This window comes from Myotis daubentonii, chromosome 7 (assembly GCF_963259705.1).
Source record: "Myotis daubentonii chromosome 7, mMyoDau2.1, whole genome shotgun sequence".
Taxonomy (NCBI): domain Eukaryota; kingdom Metazoa; phylum Chordata; class Mammalia; order Chiroptera; family Vespertilionidae; genus Myotis; species Myotis daubentonii.
In genome coordinates this window covers 32,778,725-32,795,264 of record NC_081846.1, presented here as the reverse complement: position 1 = coordinate 32,795,264, position 16,540 = coordinate 32,778,725, and the positions used below count along the sequence as shown (strand labels likewise).

The window sequence follows — 16,540 nt, the reverse complement described above, 5'->3', positions numbered from 1 at the left end:
AAAGAGAAACCCTTCTGGTCAAACCAAGGATGGCAAACCCATAGCAGAAATCAACTCACACTGATGGAAGCCTCCAGAAGTTTTGCACCTGTCATTTCACTGACCTTGCACAACTACACTCAAAAGTCTCAGTAACTGTGTGTGACACTGTCTCCTCCATAGCTAAAATGTGCCTATGCTACATTTTCATGGTCTAAGCCAGCCGTGGGCAAACTACGGCCCGCGGGCCGGACCCGGCCCGTTTGAAATGAATAAAACTATTGAAAAAAAAGACCATACCCTTTTATGTAATGATGTTTACTTTGAATTTATATTAGTTCACACAAACACTCCATCCATGCTTTTGTTCCGGCCCTCCGGTCCAGTTTAAGAACCCATTGTGGCCCTCAAGTCAAAAAGTTTGCCCACCCCTGGTCTAAGCACTCTGTTGTATTGGTGAGAAGCTCATGGCCCAGAATGGGCTGGGGGTTTAAGGTCACTGAGCTCATTGGTAAAAGAGATGACACTTCCCCCCATCCCACAATGACTGGCAGGATCAGGAGAGGGTGGAGGTGATGAAGTGTAGACACAGAGGGTAGACAACTCTTTTAAGGAGCCAGGGGAAAGGCAGTAGAGCAGTTTGGAGTGGGCAAGAGAGAAAACACAGTTCTAGAAATACTGAGGATACACCCACTTCTTCAGGTGACCAACCTGACTAGGGCTGCAGGGAGCTCTCCCATTTTACAGATGGACAGATCCCAGCATGCCACTCACCATAGGACTGACATACCACGTGCACCCGGGGGTACGACTTCCAGAGGACTCGGTCACACCAGGAGGGCAAGTTGTATTTCATCTGCAAATCAAAGTCACAAGCTATGTAAAATGCCTGCAACTTTAAAAGAACTTGTGGCCTTCATAACCCTTGGCTTCATCTGCTGTTGGTTCTTTATGGAATTACCTATAGGTGGCTTTAAACCCTTTTTGCTTGCTGCAAGTCCCAATTCCACTGCCATGCCCCACACTCTCAGACTCCCTGGACTCCAGCTTTAGAACAAAGAATGATTCACCTGGCTGTGCTCCCTTACTTATTCTCCTCATTATTTCGGAATCTCATGTATTTTTATATTTTCTTATTTTTTTCTAACTCAGATAAACCTCTCTGCCAGTATTTTCAACCTAGTCTCTGCTTATCTTCTCCAGCTACTTCCTTTAATAACATACTCCAGCCAGTACACCTGATCCACCCATTCACACATCCATCCACCTATCTACTTATTCATCCATCCATCCACCCATCCACCCACCCACACATCCAGCTACCCATCCAATCATTCACACAATGTGTACAAGCCCTCTTAAGACTATACTGGTGAGCAAGACTACTATTGGATATGGTAAACAAGGCAACCTGGCAACGATAATAATCCTCTTTAATCAATATTCTTATCTCCTTAAGTTCCAGCTCTTTCTCCTCTGCCTAAGAATGTAAAGGTACTCATCCTAAAAGAACCTACCCTTGCCACATCCTTCAATATTTTTCTTTTCTTATTTTACCAATTTTCTTTCAAGAATGTTCTATTTTTGCCTCTACTTTTGGACTGACCATTCGTGGGTGTCTTTTTTAAAACTTGAGGTACAACTTACATACAGTAAAGTGTACTAATCTTAAATGTATATCTTGAGGAATTTTTACATTAGTATACATCCATTAGTATCACTACCCAGATCAAGGTTTAGAAAATTTCCGTCATCACAAAAGGTTCCCTGTCCCTTCCTTGTCAATACTATCACCTCCTCGAGGTGAACGCTATTATGAATAATGTCTCCACTGATTAATTTTGCCTACTCTTGAACTTATACATGGACTCATCCAATATATAGTCAACCCTCAAAGAATACAGATTGACTGCGCAGGTCCCTTATACGTGGATTTTTTTCAATAAATACGCACAGTACTATAAACCTATTTTCTTTTCCTTTTTAATTTTCTTGATAACATTTTCTTTTCTCCAGTTTACTTTATTGTAAGAATATAATATATAACACATATAACATACAAAATATGTGTTAATTGATTGTTTATGTTATGGTTAAGGATTCTGGCCAATAGTAGGCTATGAGTAGTTAGGTTTTTGGGGAGTTAAAAGTTATAAATGGATTTCCTATTGAATGGGGGTCAGCGCCCTAACCCCTGTGTTGTTCAAGGGGCAATTACATACTCTTTTTGTCTGGCTTCTTTCACTCGTGTTGTTGCATATAGATGTTCTCTCACATAATTACTGTGGTTGTATTGCATTGTATGTGTACACCACATTTGTCCATTCTACTGTTAATGGAAGTAGGATTGTTTTCAGTTTTTGGACATTGTAAACAAAGCTGTTATAATCATTCTTGTATTTGTCTTTCAGTGAACAAATGTACTGATCTCTCTTGTGTGTAAACCAAAGTGGAACAACCGAATCATGGGGTAGATGCATATGTAGTTTCATAGATTCTGCCAAACTGTCATTTCTTTAACCTTACAGTTCTCAGCATTGGCCACCCAGCGAATTACTGGCAGAGATTCACAAAGACATGGAAAGTGGGGCTCCACTCCAGATCTGCTGCATCACAACCTGTGGGGATGAGTCCCAGACAACTGCATTTCTGAAAAACTCCACCAGTGACTCATCTGCACAGCCTTGGTGAAGAGCTACCCTGTCCTCCTGCAGCCTGGATTTCATCTCTAAGACTCTGTGCACACTGTTCTTTTAACGTCTACTGAAAACTCTGAGCCACAAGTCCTGCTCTTCAGGCAGGGTCATGTGAATGGCACACATTCTCGACTCACATTTCATACTGGTTACCACTAAGTCTGTGAGGCTGAGCTGTGCGGTCGGTCTTCCCACCACCTACCAAGCATACTTTTTCCATCTCCTTTGTTGTCTGCTTCTTTCTCTCATCTCTGAAGATAGATGGCCCTCAGATCTGTCCCTAGCTCTTCCGTACTAATTACTGCTCACTCCTTGTCTTCTCTGCCAACAACTCTCAAATCTATGACCCAGCCCTGGCATCTCTCTTTAGCACCAATCTAGTATTTTAACTGCCTTCTGGATGTTTTCTGAGATTTTCCACAAATATTGTACAATAAGTCTAAAAAATAAGCTCTATTTTATCCCTCTAAGCCAGCTCTGCCTTCTGATTTTCTGGTTTTTAATACATGGCAATCTGATCTGCATCCATCATTGTCACAGTCATATAGGATATTTATCTTGTTTTGTCTTTCTCACTCTAAACTCTTGGGGGACAGACACCCCACTCCTCTTTGATCTCCCATCACCTAGCAGAGTACCCAGTCCATTACAGATCATCAGTAAATATCTGTCAAACAAAAATAAATAAATGCTTTATTGTAGCTTTCCCCAAACACAGTTATTTGGAACACAAGTGGCCTCATATGATGTTAATTGGTATTCCATAACCAATCAAGTTTGGCACTGAATTTCCTCATGGAGAAATACAATGTTCATAAGTCCACAAAGGCTCCAATAAGTCTCACAGCAAGAAGTTTGTTTAATGATGAATCACTTGGCAGATTAGCATATATATTTGCTAAGTGAGCTTCAGAACCCAGTTAAAGAAATAACACTTTAAGTCCTCTCAGAATCTTTAAGTACCTGGATAAAAGGTAAATACTGTAGGATTTATGAGTCTAACTCCTCACAGTGTCTAAATCTGGCTGCCCAGCCTCTCCTTAGAGGTTTTTGCTCTGTGACACAATCTACATGAGATTTCCAATTTTCTTCTCTTTCTTGTTGCCTAATGGAAAAGGACATTCATCCATCTGTTCACCTTTATAGGAACAGGCACAAGAGCGGTGAGATGTACAAGGAGTGTGGAGGTGGAGGGCAGGGGAGGGGTCTATGAGGACTCACCCCCGTGGCTTTCTGCTTAATGTAGGCATATTTGTCCCGAGTCAGTCTTTCAAAACGGTAGGTGGGCGCGAATGTGATTTCTTCCTCCTCTGAAACCAAACAAAACCCTGGTTTCATTCCCACGTTTCACATCTGGCCAAGTTTCCTTCTCCTCCAGGCATAATCCTCCCCTTCCCTTCCCCGCCCCGTGAGGATATTTGGGGAGAAGGGGAGACAGAACAATGGCTGAGAGGGTCCCGGGGAGGATGGCAGTTCTTACCGAAGTGCAGGAAAACCTTCTGCTCCTTCCTCTCCATGAGCAGCTGGTCGTGGCACAGGAGTTCTGCATACTGCTGCTGCTTGATCTTCTGGATCATGGGTTCTGCCTCCTGGAGCAAGGACATGGCCACTGTGAGACACCCCTCTTCACCAACATGCTCAGGAGGCACGCCACTGCCCGCTGCCCACTGCACCAGACCCTAGCCCCCACCTGGGGTTGCTAGGTTAGTGCTGCTTAGCTCAACTGTTTTTACAGGGAAAATCCTGCAAAAGTGAAATATCAACCTGATAACGTAAGTTCCTGGTTATTCCAAGTTTGCTGAGGGGCATTTTATTTTTTCATACTGTCTTTTAATATAATCTTATTAACACTTCATTAGGTAGGTAGGTATGTCTCTATTGCTCTCTCTTTGGGAACCGAGCCAGCCTGTTGTAAGGCCATGAAAGGATGTGAAATCCCATTGGGCCTCTGTGATCTGGGCTGGGACCCCAGGGAGTCGGTGTGACATCCAGGGGATGTGCTGGCCTTGGAAACCAGCAGTCCTCTCTCCCAAGACTTGTCACCTCTGCTCTGGCCAATGCACTTGGTCGTCTCCTGGGGAGTGAATGGCTGTGACAGCCACTTAGACTGTGATACCCACCCCTCTCCCAGCTGCCTGCTCAGCAGGAGGAAAGGGGCCATGGGAAGCACCTTGAGAGGGGAGAGGGAGTGGTCAGGGAATCACGATGGATCCCAAGCTGCTCAGTCTCTGCAGAGCCGCTGTGGCAGTGGGAGGCGGAGGCGGCTGAGGGATGTGGGACAGTGGGAAGGTCCAGGTTCAATTCCAGCTTTGTCAGTGATTGGTACCAGGCCCAAGGCCATTTCCTTGGCCTGTCTGTGCCCCAGGGCTCTCTCTGCTCTGTAAAAGTAGGTCACTTTTGGCCACCCCTGCCACCCCTCAAAGGATGGCAGCTAGACACAGATACAACAGGCAGTTAACCAAGGTCTCTGGGCAGATGGGCTCAGTTCTGCTCCTAGGTCTGGCTCCTGCTCCATCTTCCTTCCAGGAACACGGAAACAACCTCATCTGGTTCTAGATGCAGCCAATGGCCATGCCTGTCCACCCCCTTCCCTCCCCGAGGGTGCAAGGCTGCATCTGTGCCACGTGGCCCTCTGACCACTGCTCACTGGACCAGGGGTGGGCATCCAACTTAGAGAATGGCTTCCCTAGACTGGACAGTGACCTGTGATTTGCGGAGAAAACTAAGCTGACCGCATCAGACTTCAGCCTCTCCTGGAAACCTAGGACTTGCAGGCTGAGGGGTGTGCCCCGCCAGTGGGAGGACAGAGTGGCAGAGAGGGGGTGAAGAGAGGCAGCAGGGACAGGCATGTGGGAACTAGGCATGAGCACAGGCAACCCATAAGAAAGGCGGACACTCCGCAACGGGAACAGCTTTGAGTCCCAGAGGTGGAGTAGCTGCCTTGGCCCAGCTCGGTCTGTGTGTCTCCATAGTCCTCTGCCCCGAGACAATGCAAGGGAGCCTCTGTCCCATGCAGGCCAGCCCGTCAGACACGGGTCATCCAGGTGGAAGCCCCTCACCCAGATGGAAAGCTCGCTGCCCAGGTGGGCAGCCCCAGGCCCAGGCAGACAGCTCCTCACCCAGATGCGCAGCCCCAGCCCCAGTGGGTAAGGAGCTCCTTACCCAGGTGGGTAGCTCCACACGGTAGTTGAGGTCCCCGAGCCAGAAGAGGTGGGTGAAGCGGTGAGTAATGTTAAAGGGACTCAGTTTCTTGTCTCCCAGAGCCAGAAACCGGAGAATGTTCGTATAGTTTTGGTTTCGCCTGATTAAATGACAAAACAGCCATCTTAGCACAGGGCTCCCTACTCCACCATGGTGGGACATCAGAGGGGCGCGGGGAGGGGGCGGGGCAGGTGGCAGGACCGAGACTTGAATTTCTGGCACTGTTGCAGGAGACCACAGCCTGGGCCCTGGGAGCATGTGCTCAATGGGAATGTTCTAGATGGCTGTCTTCACGACCCACTGGCATCTGTCAGTGTGCCCCAGGTGAGGGTCTCCCCTTTAGAAAGAAGTGGTATTCAGGTGTCTACTCGGTTAATGACACAAGAAATGTCTGCTCTGCCCTCCTCCACACGGGGGGGGGGGGGGGGGGCGCGGTCACTACTGAGCTGCAGTTGTCTCTGAAGAGACCACAGGGAAAGCCATTATCAGAGGCGTGAGGTCTGTCTGGGCAGAAAACCTGACACAGGCTCTCAGGAACAAATGCTATTTATTACCTGAGTTTCTTCTCGCTTCCGGAAGTCAAGTGGCTGTTGACAAACCCCAAGGAGGTTCCATTGAACATGAACGACACCCCCACGGCTCCCTTGTTCCCTGAAGAGAGGGAGAAAGAGGTCAGAATGTCAAACAGGCAAACCTGCCGCTTACCAGGACATCAAGGTGAAGAAAGAGGGGCAGAAGCAGGTGTGGGAAAGTGGAAGAGAAGGAAGCAAAACAGCTTCCTGTGTGTGTGTGTGTGGGGGGGGGGGGCGGGAGGGCGGGGGATGCGACAGGTGACAGCCTAGAGGATGAGACTCCACCAGGGGAGTAAGAAAGCAAGGGGATGGTCAGTAGCCTTGGGTTCTCTGAAGGGCCGAGGGAGGAGGTTGCCAGTGTAACCCATCCTGGCATCTCCCCGGTAGGGGCTCTCAGTCACCACACAGGCCATGTAGGCAGGATGCGAAAAGCAGACAGAAGCCGTGGGAAGAAGACTCAGGAGGAGGAGGAGCCAGGGGTGCGGGCGTGGTGGGGTGGGGGGTGACCTTCCACCCAGCTAACTCCAGGCTCCTGTGAGACCAAAACCTGCACCTAAACCACCTCTTTTTCTATCAGCTTTACTCTCTTCTAGACCAGTGGTTCTCAAAGTGTGTTCCCTGGCCCCGCAGCATCAGCATCACCTGGAAATGTGTGGGAAGTACACATTCTCAGGCCCTGCCCTGGACCGGCTGGATCTGGGGTGGGGCGCAGTGCTCTGGGTTTGCCGAGTCCTCTAGGTCAGGGGTAGATAAACACTGGTCCACAGCCAGCTAAAAATGGTTTTTACATTTTTAGAGAGTTGGAAAAAATCAAAAGAAGAATTTTTGTGACACATTAAAATGATATGAAATTTAAATTTCAGAATCCATAAACAACATTTTATTGGAATATGGCCACACCCATAGACAGAGCTGAGTGGGTGCAACAGAGACCTGCAGAGCCTAAAATATTCATGATCTGACCTTTTAGAGAAAGTCTGCCAACCTCTGTTTTAGGTGATTTTGATACATGAAGTCTGAGAACCTGGTCTGCCCAATACAGCAGCTATGAGCCTAGTACAGAGCCCTTGAAACGTGGCTGATGCAAACTGAGATGAGCCCTGAGTGTCAATGACACATCGGAATTATCAGCCTTGGTAAGAAAAACTGAGTTGAAACTCTAATAATTTTCTTTATTGAATGCCTATTGAAATGGCAATCTTTTGAATGTATGAGGCTTGATAAACTTTATTATTAAAACTGACTTTGACCCTAGCTGGTTTGGCTCAGTGGATAGAGCGTCGGCCTGTGGACTGAAGGGTCCGGGTTTGATTCTGGTCAAGGGCACATGCCCAGGGTGTGGGCTTGACCCACACCTGGGGAGTAAGGGGCGTGCAGGAGGCAGCCGATCAATGATTCTCTCTCATCATTGAAGTGATATGAAATTTAAGTTTCGGAATCAATAAACAACATTTCATTGGAACATGACCACACCCACAAACAGAGCTGAGTGGGTGCAACAGACATTGCATGACCTGCAGAGCCTAAAATATCTCTTTCTATTTCTCTCTCCCATTTCCTTTCTCTCTGAAATGAATAAAAATATATACCTTTAAAAAATTGATTTTGCCTGTTTTCTTTAATGTAGCTAAGAGAAAATTTAACCCCCCCAACATGGCTCCCCTTCTGTCTGGGCTGGACAGCCCTGGGCAGAGCATGAGCTTTGAAAGGGCCTTGGGGATAAGCCGGGACCATCTCTTTGGGAAGGGGCAGGTGGGGCGGGGGGTGGCCCCGCAGAGACGGAGCAAGCACTAGAAAGAGGTTCCTGGGCAGTGGAAGGGCGTGGGCTTCACGACAGGGCAGCTGCTGAGACAGGAAGGAAGGAGGCACGAGGGGGTGTGGACCCAGGCAGGTGCGGTTTGTCAGCAGAAAACCTGAGAGAGCTTGTCAAGATGGATTGCAACAATTCTTCTATTTCCTGTTCTTTCTGAGACTGTCCTGTCCCTGACTCCAACCCCAGAAACCACTGGCCTCGCCCTCACCTCTGCCCTCACCCACGTGGGGCACCTGCCACACACACTCACAGACAGAATCACACAGAAAGATTCATGTGTACACTCACTTATACACCCACAGACTCACACTCATGGGGTCCTCTGCTCTTATTTCGATTCTCTGAAGCACCCCAATGAGTCCTACCAGCTCAGAGTCACATCCCACCCGAGTCAGTCTAGATCCATATTGGGGTCGGCAACCTACACCTGTGGCCAACTCCAGCCCACAGCCTGTGTTATGAATAAAGTTTATAGAACAGCTCCTCCCATTCATTTCATGCATCTGTGTTTTTTTTTGTGTGATAGCAGTGGGGACGAGGAGTGACATATGGCCCACAAATCCTCAATTATTTACTCTCTGGTCCTTCACAGTAAATGTGCTGACCCCCTCCTAGGTCCCTGACACTCAAGGTGGGGCCTATGGATCAGCACTGACACTACCTGGTTGGAAACACAGGAAGTCAGGCCCCACCTGACCTGCTAAGTCAGACCTGCATGTCAGCCAGATCCCTGGAGTGCTGGTGTCGACCCAGATGAGTTTGCCCAGGACCAGGGGGTCTCAGGATATGAGACTCCGTTTTTAATCTGGGGACGTCCCAGTGGGGCCAGACAGGATGGATGGGCATGTTGGCAGGAGCCTGTTATCAATAAGGTGGCCCTCTCTGCTCACCCAGAGTGTTGGCGATGCCCGTCTTCACGTTGTCGGTGCAGATGTGGCTGATCCGGTTCTCGTGCTCGGGCTTGGCCAGCACCACAATGCGAATGTTCCAGAGGGTGTGGATGGCGATCTGATGGGGAGGACAATGGTGTGACTCTCGGCCAGGGCGTACGGCTTGACCCCGGAGCAAGAGATTCACACCTAGTCCTCACCTCCCAGGTGTGGAGTTCCCTGCCTGTAAGCCCTAAACTTTGGGAGACTCCTAAGGATGTCCCACAGGTGACACAAAGTATCTTAAAGATGAGAGCCGGGACTGACGAAGTTTCAATGAAGTAAAGCACAGGTAGGGCAGAGGGAGGAACCTGTCACTTTCAGCAACACCCATGGGCCCCATCAATTTCTGAATACAGGCTCCCTTCTCTGGCCCTGGAAGGTAGGGGAGAACCACTCAGCACCCGGGCAACTTTGTAAGTTGAGAGTTGACATGCTGAGCCCACCATTGCCTCTAAGATGTCCTGGCCGGCCTTGCAAAGCCCGGTCCCCTGGAGTCCCAGCTGGGGCTGTGGCCAGCTGCTCACCATTTTAAAAGTAATGCTGGTGATTTCTTGCAGGGAGTTTTTGAGTATCTCTAGCCACTCCTTCTCCCCCAGGGGGTCCTCCTGGGTGCCAATCACGTAGATGTCATGGGGGATGTAATCAGCAGAGTCATCCCGCGTCTTCCCCTGCCCCTTGGAGAGAAACCAGGACGTGATCTTCTTGGGAGGGGGGGCGTTACCTTCAACAGCAAAACCCAACACCAAGTGAGTCACAGGTACATCAGAATTCAAACAGAGGTGGGGGAAGGATTGGGGTGGGGGAGTCACACAGACATGAAAACCATTCAGGCCACCCAACAAAATACCTTAGATGGAGAACTAGGTACTATCATCCCCAGATACATTTCTTTTTAAAGATAATGTGAAGTTTCAAGGACTAGAAACATAGAAGATTCCACATGGTGTCTTGAACTAGTTGCACATGAGGTCAAACACCAGCTGGTCTTTGAAGCCACACTGGGAACTGAGACACAGTCCTTGAGGAATATACATTCTGTTGTCAAGATGACCCCGAAGGCTGACGGGTTTGGGATGGGGCTTCTAGCCTACGGTTGGGAGACAACAATGGCTTCCTTGCCAAAGAGAGATCTCAGCCAAGGTCTGATGTGAGGGTGTTAGCCAGAGAATCGGGAGGAGTGTGTAGACACCCCTTCACTCCCTCCTTTCCCGATGCTGCTGGGCGACTATCCACTGCTTTCAGGACGGGGTGGGCCTGACTCTGTTCCCGACCAGGTTGGGGAGATAGACACCCAGTTAAGTTAGAATTTCAGATAAACAACAGATAATCTTCAGAATAAGTATATCCCGTGCAGTATCTGTTTGTCTGAAATTCAAATTTAATTTGGCATCCTATATCTACTTAATTTTCATTTTGAGCTGAATACTCACATTAAATATATAATTTACAGTTAGTATATAAATATATATTAGTATATAAGTATATAGTACATAGCTAGTATACATCTAGAACTTATTTCTAGCTGCAGAGTTATACTAAATATTTAGTAAAATTTACATTCAGCATATAATATTTATATATTTGGTATATAATATATACTTATGTATAAATATATACATTTAGTGAAATATATAGTTAGTATACATAGGGTGTCCCAAAAAATGTATACATACTAGGTCTGTAGATTCTACTACATTTTGAAAATGAAATACGTTTTAATAAATATTGCCTATTCAAAGTGTGTATACATTTTTTCTGGGACACCCTGTACTAGTATGTATGCATTTCTAGGTAAACACCTATGCCAAAAAATTGTTTGTTATTTACATGAAATTCAAATTTAATTGGGCATCTTCTCTCTCTTCTCTCGCTGTCTCTCTCTCTCTCTCTGGCAATGCTACTCAAGGAAGTTCTTTCTTTCTTCGGGTCTGGGGCCCCTTGGCGGGCTGCCTAAGACTGGCAGGTGTCCAAAAGCCCCTTCACCTACACATGCAGATTCTTCACCTAATATTCTCCAACTTGATAGATACACAATGTAACCCACTGCAGTGGCTCTTGGGGTATAAGTCCCAGGACTCGCCCCCTTACCTACTGTCTCAGGAAAATGCTAGAAGGGAGGCTGTGCAGGTGGGCTGGGGTCGGGGAGACGGGTTCCCCACCCCCCCTTTTGAGAATGCTGGATGCAGGAAGCAGAACCCAAGGGGAGGCGACAGGAAGGAGGGGAGGCAGCTGGACCTACCCATGTTCCAGGTGCCGATGAAGATGGTGATCATGTCAGGCTCCGGCTGCTCTGAGTGCTTGTTTTTCATCTGCTGCAGGAGCTGGCAGAAGCCTTCTCTCTTCTAGGGATTGAAGGGCAGACAGACTCAGAAAGGCCTCTGCACCCGCACATTGCACTCTCACAGTGCTTGGCCAGCTTCAGGAAAACTGAGAGGCACACAAATCAATCCGCACTTCCAGGCGGGCAATGGGGAAATGGATCCCAAGACTAAGAAAGTGGCTGTTCTGTGACCAGCCGCGCCGCGGCAGGGACCAGACTCCAGGAGAATATTCAGGAACTGGACAAGGGCCCCACCATGTCGAGGAACTATAGCATGTGTTTCAATATGGAAAAAATGAGAAACAACCTTAATGTCCAATCTTAGGAAATGAATTCATAATGGTATTCTGGGTCATCCACACACTAGAATACTATAGGGTTCAAAAATTGTGGTGCAGAAATACTTTGTCAAGAAGGATAGATGGGCAAATATATTGTTAAGTATAAAAAGCCTGTTGACAAAACAATATGAGTAGCATCATTACATTTTTTAAAAATATATTTTATTGATTTCAGAGAAGAAGGGAGAGGGAGAGAGAGAGATAGAAACATCAATGATGAAAGAGAACCATCGCCTCCTGCCTGCTCCCTACCGGGGGTTGAGCTTGCAACTCGGGCATGTGCCCTTGACCGGAATCAAACCCGGGACCCTTCAGTCCACAGGCCGATGCTCTATCCATTGAGCTCAACCAGCTAGGGCAGCATCATTACATTTTTATAAAAAAACACAAAACCCATCCTGAAATATATTGCCCAAGGTTTACTAGTGGTAGACAGGCATTTCTATTTTAAATTTCTTGCTTATTTGTAACTTTTCCACGAATGAGACTAGATGACTTATGTAACGAAAGATAATTTAAAGTGAAGAAACTAATTGAATAGAACACAGGAAGGCTGTCAGAGCCTCCTTAGTAGTCTTTATTTTGTTATCCCGGAAACCTGCCTTTAGTTTGGGATACTCAAAATTTAGAGCCTCAGTTTACTGCTATGTCTCAACCCTTCTGAGCTTGCAGCATTGGGTAGCACTGGTTTTAGGACCTATGTCCCTGTGCCCAGAAGGATGCCCAGCCAGGCCTTCCATCATCTGTCTGGCCCCACTTTTTTGTTTCTCCCAGCCCCTTCCCTATCATTCCTCATAGTCCTCCCCATCCTCTTGGCCAGTTTTGGGCACCCACTGGCTTCCCACCAGCCCAACCCTGCCATGTCACTCAGAGGGCACTGTGTACCTGTACTGGGAGCCCTTGTCCCTGAGCCTTACCACAGTGCCAACGTGTGACCAGCTGACACCGGATGCCCTGGGAGCCCTTTGTGTCCTGCCTCATAGGCTACAATGGTGGGTTTCAGCCCCTGGTTGGTATGTCAGAGGTGAGATCAGGTCACAGAGAACCCTGCCCATGCGATGTCCAAAGTCCCCGAGTATCCCCATTGGCCTGCATTACCTCTCACTCCAAGAGCCAGTCCTAACAGGCACCTTACTTCTGGAAAACTGAGAGGCACACAAATCAATTCGCACTTCCAGGAGGCCGTGTGTAGAAATGGAAAGAGCACTGGTTGGGACTCAGGTTTAAATAGGAGGTGCCCCAGAGCACTTCCTAGTACAGCTCAGGGAAGCTAACGGCCTCCCAGTGGGGCTGGGTAAACACAGTAATAAAAGATGCATCCTCTTGGGCAGACAGTGTGAAGGAGGGGAAAGACGATGGGGCTGTGACTGCTCCAATCCCAGCTGGGCTCAGCTTTCCCAGGTGGAAAATGGGTTGTGAGAACTGAGTGAGCTCTCGGTACGAACTTCTAGGCACAGAGCCGGTCTTGGAAAACATGCATCCCTCATTCCCCTCTCGGCTATCTTAGTAATCATCACTTACTTTGGAATCAGCAAAAACATATTCCTTCCGCACGGTCTTCTCCTTCTCTGTTTCCACCAAAATCACCAACTTGTTCAGAAACTTCTGAGACTTGATGAGCTGCAGGACTTAAGAGAAATGCAAGTTCACTTACTCATTCACCTACTCATCACCCAATATGTAGAGTGCCACTACATTCTGGCATCTGACCATCCACAACCCTGACTCTCCCATCCTCAGGCAGAGCACCAAATGTGTGCCTAGTTTCCCAGATCCCTTTGTCCCTGGCTGCTCTTCCAGGGAGAAGCTCATGCTTAGAATGAGTGGCAAGAGGTGGCCTGGTCGGAGCAGAGAGAGCGTGACCATCGTCTTCTCGTCTTCCTCCCTTTTCCCCCTTTCTTTATTTCTTTATCCTCCTCCCCATCTCCTTTCCTACTTTTGCTTTGCTTTTAATTTATAACTAAATTAACATGTTTTATTTCTACCAATGATTAAAAGACTCAAGTTGTTCTATAAGATTTGTACATATAATAGTACCCCTCCATCTCACCTCCCTTTAATGTTCTGCTTCCTAGAAACAACCACTTTCAATTCTCTTAATGGGTTCTTTTGGAATTTTACTCCATCTCTAAATAACACGTCTATATAGATATTTCCTGGTGTTTCAGATTAAAATATTTCAATATTTCCTTTGCATATTGACTTCACACTAGGGAAGATGACGGTTTAGCTCTCTTTCACACATACAGCCTGTCCCCCCTCTCGCCATCCCCCTGCCCCCATCAATTCATAATGCCGGTCCCCCCATCATCTTTCCAATAATTATATCATAATTATGGCTAGGTAACTAGTCAGTGTTTTGTATTGTGACTATAAAAATGCTACCGACAGAGAGGTCCTGATTGTTTCTCTACACAGATTTTTGTTTTTTTCCTGGAATTAATGATCGCCATGTTTTTTCATTGGTCCTAACTTTGTAACTCTCTTTTCCACATGATCAAGCACTTTTTATCAATTTTATCATCCTGGGGGAGCCTCTCCCAGAGCCTCTGGGCCTTCTCTTCCCTAGACAGGTGATCTCTGGACACATAGCCATTACCTTAGGCCTTCCTTATTCATCATCTAAGAACCCATTCACCTGTCTCTCTTGTATTACATCCCATTTTTTTTGGATCTGGTGTCTTCCTCTTTCTTGGTTTATGCCCTCATTTTGGTAGAGCAACATCTCTAGTAGCTTCCCAAGAAAGGGGGAATAGGTGATAAATGTTTGGAGGCCTCGCATGTCTGAAAACTTTACCCTCACGCTTCACTAACAGAACCCTAAGCCTGAAATAATTTTCCTCAGACCCTGGAGGCCTTGTCTCATCATCTCTAGCTTATAGCATTGCTACTGAGCAACTCAGTGTTGTTCTGATTTGCCTGCGTGCGTGAGTTCACACAGCAGGCCTGACTGCTATCCTTGGAAAGCCTGCTTTCTAGGTGGCCCTGGGCTGGCATCTGGAACTTGGATTTGGGGAGGGGTCCCAGCATTTGCTGAGCTGCTAAGAGCAGCTCACGGTGCCTACGTGGTACGAAGAACATAGTTTAGCCTGAACCCCTGCTCTCCTCCTGGGAGTCTGAAATTTGGGTAAGTGCCAGGCAAGAGAGCGTCTACATGACCAGCTCCAGTAAAAGTCCTGGACCCTGAATCTCTTATGACTTTCCCTGGTAGACAGCTCTTCACGTGTGTGTTCACACCTCATTGCTGGAGCAACTGTGTGTCCCATGGGACTGCACCAGGAGCAGACTCCTGAGAATCACTGAACCTGGAGGTGACCTTGGGGACCCCAAACACAGTCTGTAATTCTATCTTCTGCGTTTAAGTTTTCAGGCTCTTTTCTTTGAATGCAGTGCTGTAAGCATTCCCAATGTTGTGTGTGTATCAGGGTAGAACAATTTCCTTTGTTGTGCTGGGCACTTGATGGACCGTTCCCATCTGGAAACTGGTGTTGTTCAGTACTGAGACTTTTCTTAAATTATTTCTTTAATAAATTTTCTCACTCTCCATTTTCTCTTATTGACACGTTATTTTGATAATGAACCTACTAACTGGTCTTCTAATTTTAAAAAATCTCTTCTATTATTCCCTCACTTTGTCCATTTGTTCTACTTTCTTGGAGCTTTCCTCAACTTTATCTTTCCACCTTCAAGTTTTTTTTAAAAAATATGCTTTTATTGATTTTAGAGAGAGGGAGGGAGAGAGAGAAAAAAAACATCAATGAGATTGGCTGTCTCCCGCATGCCCCATACTGGGGATCGAGCCCGGAATCTGGGCATGTGCTCTGATGAGGAATCGCACAGTGCTCAACCAACTGAGCCAGCCACACTGCCAGTTACAAAAGCCACCTAAGCACACAGCCACATGAGCTGTGGCATTTCACTGGTCTAGAGCTCACTCATTCATTCAGTCAGTATATATCTATTGATCACTTACTCTGTGCTAAACACTGTTCTAAACTGGTGGTAAATATGTCAGTGCCCACAAGACAACATCTCCAGCCCTGACTTTGGCATTCAAGGCCCTGCCCCACATCTGGGACCCCATTTCTTTCTGATCCTCTCTTTAGGGCCACAAGAAACATGTAATTCCCCTAATATCCTGCTCTATTCCTTGCACATGCCAATGTCTTAGTCCAAGTGCCCTCCCTGCCTCATGCTTGGTGAACGAATTCTTCAAAGCCCAGACAGAGCTATCTCTGTGGTATGAAGCCTCCTTGCACCACCCAACAGCTGAGCTAATCAATCCTCCTGCCAGGCCAACCCTGCCTCTGACATACATTCTAAAACAAGCTCACATGTCAGCTTCCACCTTGAAATTGCTAATTCTTTGAAGGAAAGTCTATAAGTCAGATCTGGCCTTTGGAGATGTTCAGAAAAAAAAGTCTTTGAATTAAGCTGACAAGAGTTCACAGTGCTTTTCAGAATCCTGGGAGGTATTTCTTTCAACCCAGAAACCTCAAGGTTTTTTTTTTAGAACAATCAGGCACTCTTTGATAATCTCTTCACTCATGGTAGGTTTCTCCTTCCTCTTCTCAGAGTTGGGACTGCCCTTTCAGTTTTAACTCACTTTCTGTGACAGGTAAGAGGAAAGTATGGCTTTAAGCTGATCACTTTCAACACAGTCCTCTCCTGCTCAAACGCTCAATA

At 47.1% G+C, this 16,540-nt stretch overlaps 1 protein-coding gene across 1 annotated transcript in view; it reads right to left on the bottom strand.

The window, feature by feature from the left end:
- INPP5D (inositol polyphosphate-5-phosphatase D) overlaps window positions 1-16,540 on the bottom strand; it is a 96,265-nt gene that overhangs the window by 21,485 nt on the left and 58,240 nt on the right. The window contains exons 10-18 of the mRNA XM_059703572.1: window positions 13,376-13,482; window positions 11,433-11,535; window positions 9,718-9,914; window positions 9,152-9,269; window positions 6,431-6,527; window positions 5,838-5,976; window positions 4,156-4,264; window positions 3,897-3,985; window positions 754-835 (exon numbers count right to left, since the gene is read on the bottom strand). Of these exons, the coding sequence (XP_059559555.1) occupies window positions 754-835; window positions 3,897-3,985; window positions 4,156-4,264; window positions 5,838-5,976; window positions 6,431-6,527; window positions 9,152-9,269; window positions 9,718-9,914; window positions 11,433-11,535; window positions 13,376-13,482 (1,041 nt within the window). The remainder of the gene's footprint in view (window positions 1-753; window positions 836-3,896; window positions 3,986-4,155; window positions 4,265-5,837; window positions 5,977-6,430; window positions 6,528-9,151; window positions 9,270-9,717; window positions 9,915-11,432; window positions 11,536-13,375; window positions 13,483-16,540) is intronic.